This window comes from Tamandua tetradactyla, chromosome 1 (genome assembly GCF_023851605.1).
Source record: "Tamandua tetradactyla isolate mTamTet1 chromosome 1, mTamTet1.pri, whole genome shotgun sequence".
Classification (NCBI taxonomy): domain Eukaryota; kingdom Metazoa; phylum Chordata; class Mammalia; order Pilosa; family Myrmecophagidae; genus Tamandua; species Tamandua tetradactyla.
Window position 1 is genome coordinate 1,024,294 of NC_135327.1, and position 11,145 is coordinate 1,035,438.

The 11,145-nt window shown below is 38.1% G+C and overlaps 1 protein-coding gene across 2 annotated transcripts in view; it reads left to right on the top strand.

Annotated features, from left to right (window-relative positions):
• Positions 1-1,141, top strand: part of LOC143688505 (uncharacterized) — a 61,399-nt gene extending 60,258 nt beyond the window's left edge. For both annotated transcript variants that reach the window (XM_077166529.1, XM_077166564.1), the window contains one exon: positions 734-1,141. In XM_077166529.1, coding sequence (XP_077022644.1) covers positions 734-844 — 111 coding nt within the window. In that variant the 3' untranslated portion in view covers positions 845-1,141. The remainder of the gene's footprint in view (positions 1-733) is intronic.
• The last annotated feature ends 10,004 nt before the right edge of the window (positions 1,142-11,145 follow it).

Sequence of the window (11,145 nt, forward strand, 5' to 3'; positions counted from 1 at the left end):
AATTTTAATAAAAAAACTGTTTTTAATAAAATAAAGTCTCTGATGCATAATAATGATTTTAAAATATTAGCTAAGGAGCACACCACAAATTATCCTGAAAATACCATCAAAAAGGCAAATTCTATAGAGTAATATAAGGTTTATTGAATGTGTATTTATTAATAAACAGTTGAAATGGACTTCATTTTTCAATGACTATAAGCAAGCTTGATTTTACTACTTCCCATTGCAAGGGATAAAAATGAGATCACATGCACTTTTGATTCAGTTCAGTCCACAGGCCCAGTTTCCCAGTGAGAAATTGACTTAAATAATCTCAATACTGTGACCCTGGCCAAGTGGAAAAACTTAGCATGGAAACAGCATTTGGCCATGACATACTTCAATATTATTTTTTTGGAAGCAATCACTATTTCAAGCTGAATCCGTTATGATTTAAAACTGCCTTTTTATTGACATTCATTGTTTTTCCACCTGACAGTGGCCAATGATTTATATCAATCTTCCCTTAACATAGGAATTAAAGAGTTTGTAATATATCTTAAATTGCAGGACATTTTTTTCAATAGATTTCAAGATATTAATACAGTTGTCATTTGAAAAGTCTAAATTCTTACCGGTTGGAGAGAAGTTTCAAGAAGAAGCCAGTGAATTTAATAACACTGTCTTCATCTGAAGCAGAAGATTAAAAAATTAGTATGACACTACTGATGACTCTTTTTTTCTTTCCTAGGTATTTTTATTTTCTAAGGGCAAGAACACTGCAGTTAATTGTCAATCAGCAAACCTCAAAATGAAGTCCTTTGCATGGGTAGGAGGAGATTTGCAACTATCCCAGTGCTAGTAAACCAGGCACCAAATTATATCCTTTTCTCCTGCCTCACCCAGATTTCACAGGGGCTGCACACCCAAATAAATGCTTCTTGGCTACCCATTCATCTAACAGCTGGAAAGATGACACTTGACACTTGGAAACTTTCCTGTGAAGATTGCTGCAAGGCTTTCCCATTAGCTTCCTGGTGAGACTGTAAGGTCGAATAAGCTGCCTCAAAACCTGCAAAGGGTAACAGAAATACTCTTAATATTAAGTCTGTGCAATTTAAATTTCTAATTCTCAAATCATAGTTCTTCAGATATTGTGGAAGCCACTGGTATATTTCAAGGCAAAAAAATGCTTTTGAAGATGGTGGAATTAAAGTAATATCTTAAGCAATGATAATGATAACAAGTGTCTTTTTCTTCAAGTAGACACTAAAGGTTATTTTGAGTAGCTGAGTCTTAGACATACATAGGTTAAGTTTGTTTTCTGAAATCCCTGTCATATTTTTAGCAAGTGTTCATCTTTGTTCACAAGCAAAATATTTAACATGAGGCACAGTTATTTTCATTCTCTAGGTTTCATTTTCACATCATAAAATTAGAATTGCTTTAAAATTCTTTCTATTAAAAATGAGGATTGGTTTTGAAAATAAGATACATACATTATGAATACATTAAGAAAATTTTGTGATCTTATAGATATTTCAGAAATAAACACATACTTTTTTCCTCTTTAGAATGATAATTCTTTTAAAGAGACTTCAAATCAAAAAATTTTAATGACCTGACTGTTCACATAAGGTATTAGAAAGGCAAAATCTCTCAAATAATCTCAAACTCTAAAATGGCAGGTGAGAGATTTCATTTATTGATATGAAAGCACTTAGTTCAATTAGCTTTTATAGCAGCGATCCTTTACACTGAAATCCATTTCAAATTCCTCATTTTCAAAATGTCCTTATAATTGTCTGTGCTTTGTTTGTTAATTCAGTATCTCTCAACTGAAAGATTGACAAGAATGAACAGGCCTTCCTAAATGTTCAGTCATATGCCCAAATGTAGATGAAATTAATTATATGATTAAAAAAGTACAATGAAGTACAGTATTGCTTAACTTGATCTTTGAAATGTTATTGCAAATATTTCTGTTTATAAAAAATGCATGCAGTTGTGGAAATTTGACAAAGTATGACAATTTATAAGAAGGAATAAAAGAAATCAAACATACTGATTTCATTTTTTTAAAGCATGGGTAAATATAACCACTATTATTGGGTATCTGTCTCATCTACTGTGCATCCTAAAAGTAAAATATTTTTCCGTAGGCCCTTAACTGCTAAGTAATTAAAAAAAATGTACACATTGAAAAATTCTTGCATCTCCAGTGGCATCAGGGTCTTATGTATGCCTTTTCTTGCTGAACTCAGAATCTCTAGTTCCAATTTAGGCCAGAATATGGGGAATTAGCCTATGGCTTGTACCTTCCTCAGTGTATAACTCAGTTGGAAGCAACTGAATCAAACTCACACTCGAAAATGACATTAATAGAATGTTTGATTTATCCCATGATGTTTTCAAAAACATTTTCTGAGGTTCTTATAATAAGCGGAACTGATGAGTGATTTTTAAATCTCCCCCTCCCCCAACACCCTCTCTTATGGAACTAATTGCACTTAATGCTATCAAGGGAGTTGGTTTCTGAGGGTTCCATCAAGTATTCAAAAATATCTGGGCTTTGGTTTTCCTTGTTATCTCTCATCTCTAGTGAGATAGGCAGAAAAAATAAATATAGGCACTCAGGGATGTATATAAACTCCTTTCCTAGGAGAAGCCACTCATGCCTGGGTCATGAGCTTAGAGTTCAGTCACCCGGTTGCGGGCCCTCCTGAGCTGTGCTATGCAGCATCACGTTGAGTCCATTTTACTGCCGCAATTCATCCTATCTTCTTCTTTTCAAAAACACAGATTTTTAATTTTAGTTACATTATCCCAAAATTTCCAAGCACTTAAAATTTCAAACTATATCCTCAAAAGAGATTCTCTTTCCTTTTAAAAAAGGAATAAGCCATTGTCTTAGATTAAATTAAAAAATTAGCCCAATTTCACCATAAGAGGGAAAACCAAATTATTTAAAAACCCTTTGCTTTTTAAATAATGTATTGGAACTCAAACTAGACATTTCTAACTACAAAAATTAGTTGGAAAAAAATCCTTTCCATGGTATGAAAAAACATCAGGATGTATAACATATTTTTAAAATATGTATAACGGTTATAAACTGTGGAATGTTTTTTCTGCAAATGAGATTAACCAAAAATATTTAAAGATTTCTCATTTGAAAAATCATGTATGTGTAAAAGCACTTGCTTCACTTATTTCCAAAGACATGTGACTGCCCCTATAGCTCCTTATGAAATTCTGATTTTTAAATCCTTTTTCACAGCATCATAAGGGTATGACATAACTCAATTGAACTATTAAAATATGATTTTATTGCCCAATAAAAAGTTACTACGCCTAGCTTTAAGTGCATTTACATACATTACTAATTGCTAATTCATTTATGCTTAAAACAACTCTAGGAGGTTGAGAATATAATCATCCCTCTTAAATGATAATGACTGCTAAGTACAAAAAAATGAAGTAACTCACTAAGGCCACAAAGGTAGAAGGAGGGAGCCAGGTATCCTGACTCGAGAGCCCCCGCTCAGAGCCTCTATACCTACAGACTCTAACTGATGCAATATTCATTTGATTATAGAAATTGTAACAATTTATGCCAAAACAGAAAAAAAATTCAACAGCAACAGAAAACAGAGCTTTGTTTAAACTTTTGTATTTTCTGGGAAAAGTAAACAAGTAGACCTGAGAGAAAACTAATTGTAATAAAATTAATATCCTAACATGAACTGAGTCAAATCAAATCCACAAATATATATTGTACATCTATTCTGGCCATATCAATATTCCAGTAACTCTTAGGACTTGAAATTACTATAATAGCATAATCCCTTCCTTCTTAGGGTTTACAGTCCAACATGAAGATAAATGATAACAAATTATGGAAGACTGAATGACATAGCTCTTTTCAAAGTGGTCATATTAAAAGAACCAGAAGATAAGTATAGTTCCATGTATGGAAGAGGCACTGAGGTCATGGCATGGATTAATGTGTGTTCCTCCAATTCAATGAAAGCATATTCAAAGAATTATGTCATCTAGATTTCCCAGGAATGTTTAGACAAGGCTAACATTATTGCCTCAGTTGGAAAAATGAAGGTCAGTGAGGCCAGTGATAATGATAAAGAATTCTCTCATCAATTCAAAACAAACAGAAAAGACATATATACATTCACAACTAGTGGTGTGGTTCCAAGCAGAAAGAGAAGTGAGGATAATCTATAAAATAATGAAGACATCTCTTAAACTTGACAATGTTTAAACAAAACAAAAAGAGATATTGTTACTCAGCAGAAAAGGAAACTTTCTATACTCTGAAACATACATATATATGCATATATTTATATATACACATAGATATTTCAAAATACAACTTAGAGGTAGTTTGTGCCTAATGTTCTAGTCATTCTAGAGCAATAAAATACCAATTTAATCTAACGTGATTTGGAATCTTATACTCTAGGAAGAATGAATGAGAATTTTTAAAAGGTGGAACCTCTCTGAGTTTGTTACAGGAAAGGGCTAAGGCTTTATTATGTCAACTGAATTAGAAATTGGACACTATTGCCTTTGCAATTTGAGAGAGTACTTAATGAATTTAATTAGATTGTGTGCATAATAAGTACGCATATATTCTGTGCAGAGAGATGCTAAATATGTAGTCTTTTGCTGCTATTTCACACTCACTGCTCCAATCTAAGAAAGTACGCAAAAATAAAAGAGAATTAGGTAAAATAATGAGGATTCATTCTGTTATTAGCCTTAGTAGCAATACGATAATTAGCATGTATAATCCAAAGATAGTTTACAATTTTTTTTTAGAAATTTGACATAATTATTCTCTCTATAAGAAGTTGGGCCAAATCACTTTTATGACAAGAAATGTTCATTATAGAGCTACTGGACACGTAAAACTTTATTTAGTTATTTTTACCTTCTCCACAGTGAAACACAAAAATTACAGACATCATAAATTTATGCAATTTATCAGAGAATAAAAAAACTGATATCCTTCCAATTTTCCAACTTTGTTATTTTTAATAATATCTTTAACATCAATAAATATAATTGAGACTCTAAAAGAATTTTTAATTAAATTATTATAATTCAAGAATACCGAGTATAAACTACCATTGTAATTTACATGTACTCTGTAAAGTTTATTTCATACTTTGAATCCTGAAACATAGATTTATATAATGAATTTACCTAGTACATTCTGAGTTGCTACTAAAGGATCCATTCTGTGCTACATACTAAGAGGGATATGATAGGGCACAGTGGAAAATAAAGCCAGATACATAGTATGAAGCTATTCACCATACTTCTCAAGTATTAAGAAGAGAAAGAGCTTTATCCTATAACATAGGGTAATGTTGCTGAGTTTAATAAAAAGAAAAACTGGAATTAGAAATGTGAATCTGGTAAAACATTTTGAAGACTAGCAATGGGGAAAACTGTGGTGCTATTTACAATAGGGAAGCTGAAAGAGATATACTTAAGGCAAATCTGCTGAGGTGCTCCTTCCTTATGTGTGCATCTCTCTCAATACATTCTTTAATTTGTAATAAATTTGCTTAAAATTCTTCCTTGGCCTTGATTGGTATCTATGAGGTTTCTAAGTGCAAGGAATGTCTTATTCATCTCTATTTTTCCAGAATATAATTTGGTATGTGGTATTCCCTAGATACCCAGTAGAAATTTGTCACATGCATGAACATAAATATGGGATGAAAGGTCTTCTGAAACATGGGGAGTGAAAAATAAATTTCTGAGTAATTTCCACAAAAGTGAAATAATGCTTGTAGTGTGTCTAGTCAGCACGCGGTACACAGAAGAAGTTTATTAAATTTTTCTTGCAGGAATGAATGCCTGAGTAAATGAATGAATGAATGAAAGTATAATCATTTTATAGAGGGTATAAATATATTAAGAAGAGAAAATGGGCAAACTGTAATTTGGAAATTACTAAAAAAAAAAACAAGCTACAGAGAGCAAAGTTATCAGTGATAGGCTTGGAAAAGAATAGTTAAAAGAAAAAGTAAAAAAAAAATAGAAATAGGGTGCATGAATCGTGACCCGTACACGGCGCCAAGGGGCTGCAAACGAGTCTAGGCAGAGCAGGCAGCCGGTGTGCGCAGGCGCGGCGCGACCCCCCCCACCCCAGGCCTCCGGTCTTGCGCAGGCGCATGGTGTTCGCACCCGCTGAGCTTGCAATCGGGTGTGCGCAAGCGCACCAGAGGACCCCGGGTGGCGAACTTGGACATGCGCATGCGGGTCAAACGACCGTTGGCGTCCGTTGTGGCTTGGCGGCCATTGGCACTGCTTGCTGGCTCTCAGGGAGCTGCGACTGTTCAGTCAGCGGTGGGCCGGCTTGGCCCGGGGTTCCGGGCGTTTGCGTGGGGCCAGGCGGCTGCGACCGAAAGCGGAAGCCTGATGGGAGCCGGAGCCAGAGCGGGAGCGGGAGTGGCGGGGGCGGTGCGGGGCCCGCCTGCGGCCAGCTGAGCTGGCAGCCGGGCGCGGGGCCGCAGTCGGAGTGTTTCCTGTTCGTGTCCCGCGCGCGCCCTGGGGCCGCTGGAACCCTCGGGAGGGGGCTTCGCGGACCATGAGGAAATTCAACGTCAGGAAAAGGCTGGCCGGCCTGACGGCCGGATCGTCCTAGCCGCCGCCCGCGCCACCTGGCAGCCGCAAGCCGGGAGATCGCCGAGACGCTGCAGGCAAGCACTTCCAGCTCTGCAAGGTGAGCCCGGGCGGGCGCGCGGTGGCAGAGCGCCGGGGAGGTGGGTAGCGGGTGGGGGTGGGGGAGCACCCGGCGGGGCGTAGCGCTGGGCGGGCGGCGGGGTGCGGGGCACGGAGAGTAGCGCGCGCGGGTGGTGAGGCTCCGGGCCTGGGAGTGGGGCGTCGGGTGCGGGAGCGGGGCGCCGGGCGCGGGAGTGGGGCGGTGGGTGCAGGGAGTGGGGCGGCGGGTGCAGGGAGTGGGGCGGCGGAGTCGGGTCAGGGAGCGGGGAGCGGGGCTCTGGCCTGGGAAGGGGCCTGCTGCCTGGACGGCAGGGTTAGGGCCCTTGTTCTCAGGACCCTGACCCCGCAGGCGTGGCCTGGAAGCCTTCCATGGGAGCGTTTTTGGCTTAACCCGCCGGCTTTAGTTTCCTTTGGAAACGCTGTGTGGTGAATATCGCCAACCCAAAGGCCAAACCTGTCCAACTGGATGTTTGATCGAGGCTTTTCTCTTAAAATGTGCAACGATTGTAATTCTTGACATACAGACATTCTTGTACGGAATTTTTGGAGGTTCTGTTAAGGCAGAGCTGATGTTAAAATAGGTTTAACAGTTGTTGTAGTGTAGTTTCTGTGTCTTATTTACGTTTCTTCGTGTTGTTTTGTGAGTGGGATTATTGTTTTTATTGATTTGTGTTAGTTTTGTGGCGTTTTGTTGGTAATTTCCATCGCATGCGGGTGTATATGTAGTTTGTCATCTCTTTCATGGGTGGTGTATAATTATCAGCAGCTGGTTTATTTATTGGTGTATTGTGGTGTCTTCTTTTTTGGTACTGTTATTCTTTATTTTGTAAATTTAAAAAAATGTGCAACGAGTGGCTGAAAATATGAAATTGCATTATGTTCAGTTAAGAAGTTAGTGCTGTGATTTTTGCCTGTTGAGGAGGTTGGTGCCATGGTGTGCAAAAGCCCCCTGTAGCGGTTGGTTTTAGATATTCCTCTGTTGGGGCTTGGGCCCCATCTGTCTGGCGGGGTCTTCTGAGTTCCTCCAAGCACCTGTTAAGGGGGGGGGGTGCTGGCCTCACCTGTTGTGGAACCCTTTGCCTATTTATTTTTTATAATATTTTTTACTGTGTATATAACATTTATACAATGAGGAATATATTTTGAAGTAGATTGTAAGAAGTAGTTATCAAACAAGAGTTTGATATGGGTTACAGTTCCACAATTTTGGGTTTTCTAGCTGCTCTAAGACACTAGCGACAGAATAGAAATACCAGTATAGTGATTTAGCAGTCATGCTCATTTGTTACATTCTAAATTCTCTGTTATAACACCTCCTTCTCCTTTGCCCCTTCTCCCAATCTTTAGGGATATTTGGACTCTGCCCATTCTAACTTTTTCATGTTGCAAAGGGGTATCGGCAATATAAAATAGGGGGATGGAACTAGTTGATGTTCTTGGAGAGGCTGGTCCCTCTGCGTTTCAGGACTTACTTGGCCTAGGAACCATCTGGAGTTTGTAGGTTTCTAGAAGTAATCTTAGTGTGTGAGCCTTGTGTAGAATCTCTGATAAAGCCGTGGGTGTTCTTTAGGGTTGACAGGAATGATGTTGGTTGGAGTTGGCAGACCATGGTAATTAGCAGAATCTAGCTGAAGCTTGTGTAAGAGTACCCCCCAGAGCAGCCTCTTGAGTCTACTTGAATTTCCTTAGCCACTGATACCTTATTTTATTACATTTCTTTTTCCCCTTTTGATCCAGAAGGCATTGTGGATCCCATGGTGCCAGGGCTAGACTCAGCTCTTGGAGTCATGTCCCATTTTCCCAGGGAGACTTTCACCGCTGGATGTCATGTCCTATGAAGAGGGAAAGGTAATGATTTTACTTGTTATGTTGGGCTTAGAGAGAGGGGCCACATATGAGCAACAAAAGAGGCTTTCTTGGGGGTGACTCTTAGGCCTAATTTTAAGTAGGCTTTCCTATCCTTTGTGGGGGTAAGTTTCATATGAACAAACCCACAAACTAGTGGCTCAGCCTATAGCTTTAGTTGTCCAGACTGCTTGTGAGAATATCAAGAATTCAACTTGGGGAAGTTGAATTTTCCCCCGTTCTCACCATTCCCCGAAGTGGACTTTCCAAATACTTTTTTATTCGCTGTTCGAGTGACTCTGGGATTTATTGGGGCATCACTCTGGACAAACCAACAAAATCTTCTGTCCTTCTCAAGGTTCCATGTACTTATGGTGTTCAATTAAGCTGTCTGCATAAGTTATATTAGGAAATGCAATAGTCAAAGTATAAATTTTGTACCAAATAAACATTTTTTGCTTTAGTATCTCACGTAATTTGAAATTTTAAAATATTAATTACCATCTATTTTCAGCACCCTGCATTAATGACGTTCCTTTGTTCTTCCTCATGCGGAAACATTTAAAAAATTTGTACGTGTAGTCACCATCATTATACACTCTAGACATTCCTAGATTATACCACCTCAATCTTTATTGTCTATCTTTCTTTCTCATTTCATTTGTGCCCCTAGCTCTCCTCCATTATTCCCACATTCAGCTTCATTCAGTGTTTTAACATAATTATATTACACTTAGGTAGTGTTGTACTGTCCGCTTCTGAGTTTTTACATTCAGGCCTGTTGCACGATCTTTGTCTCTTCAGCTACAATTACCCAATGTCTTACCCTATTTCTATCTCCTGATGTTCTCTGTTACCAACAAAATTCTCCAAGTTTATTCAGTAATGTCAGTTCATATCAGTGAGACCACACAATATTTGTCTTTTTGTTTCTGGCTAATCTCACTCAGCATAATATCCTTAAGGTCCATCCATGTTGTTACATACTTCATAACTTTATTCTGTCTTGCAGCTGCATAATATCCCATTGTATGTATATACCACAGTTTGTTTAGCCACTTGCCAGTTAATGGACATTTTGGTTGTTTTTCCATCTCTTGACAATTGTAAATAATGCTGCTATAAACATTGGTGTGCAAATGTCTGTATGTGTCCTTGCCCTCATGTCCTCTGAGTAGATACCTAGCAATGGTATTGCCGGGTCATATGGCAATTCTATATTTAGCTTTTTGAGGAAACAGCCAACTGCCTTCCACAGCGGTTGTACCATTTGACATCCCCACCAACAGTAGATAAGTGTGCCTCTTTCTCCACATCCTGTCCAGCACTTGTCATTTTCTATTTTATTGATAATGGCCATTCTGGTGGGTGTGAGATGATATCTCACTGTGGTTTTGATTTGCATTTCTCTAACAGCCATGGAAATTGAGCATGTCTTCATGTGCCTTTTGGCCATTTGTATTTCCTCTTCTGAGAAGTGTCTGATCATGTCTTTTGCCCATTTTGTAATTGGGTTGGCTGTCTTTTTGTTGTTGAGTTGAACAATCTCTTTATAAATTCTGGATACTAGACCTTTATCTGATATGTTGTTTTCAAATATTGTCTCCCATTGTGTAGGCTGTCTTTTTGCTTTCTTGATGAAGTTCTTTGATGCACAAAAGTGTTTACTTTTGAGGAGTTCCCATTTCTTTCTTTCTTTCTTCAGTGCTCTTGCTTTGGGTGTAAGGTCTAGAAACCCGGCTCCAGGTATAAGATTTATAAGATATTTCTGTACATTTTCTTCTAACAGTTTTATGGTCTTAGATCTAATGTTTAGGTCTTTGATCCATTTTGAGTTAACTTTTGTATAGGGTATGAGATTTGGGTCCTCTTTCATTCTTTTGCATATAGATATCCAGTTCTTTAGGCACCATTTATTGAAGAGACTCTTCTGTCCCAGATGAGTTGGCTTGACTGCCTTATCAAAGATCAACTGTCCATAAGTAAGAGGGTCTATATCTCAATACTCTATTCAATTCCATTGGTCAATATGTCTGTCTTTATGCCAGTACCATGCTGTTTTGATCACTGTAGCTTCATAATATGCCTTAAAGTCTAAAGTCAGGTAGCATGAGACCTCTGACTTCATTTTTTTCTCAGGATACTTTTAGCTATTCAGTACACGCTGCCTTTCCTGATAAATTTGGTTTTTGGTTTTTCTGTTTCTGAAAAGTAAGTTTTTGGGATTTTAATTGGTATTGCATTGAATCTGTAAATCAATTTAGGTTGCATTGACATCATAACTATACTTAGTTTTCCAATCCATGAACACGGTATGCCCTTCCATCTATTTAGATCTTCTGTGATTTCTTTTAACAATTTCTTGTAGTTTTCTTTGTATAGGCCTTATGCCTCTTTAGTTAAATTTATTCCTAAATATTTTATGCTTTTGGTTGCTGTTGTAAATGGAATTCTTTTCTTGATTTCCCTCCTTAGATTGTTCGTTACTAGTGTATAGAAATACTACTGATTTTTGAGTGTTAATCTTGTAACCTGCCACTTCGCTGTACTCATTTACTAGCT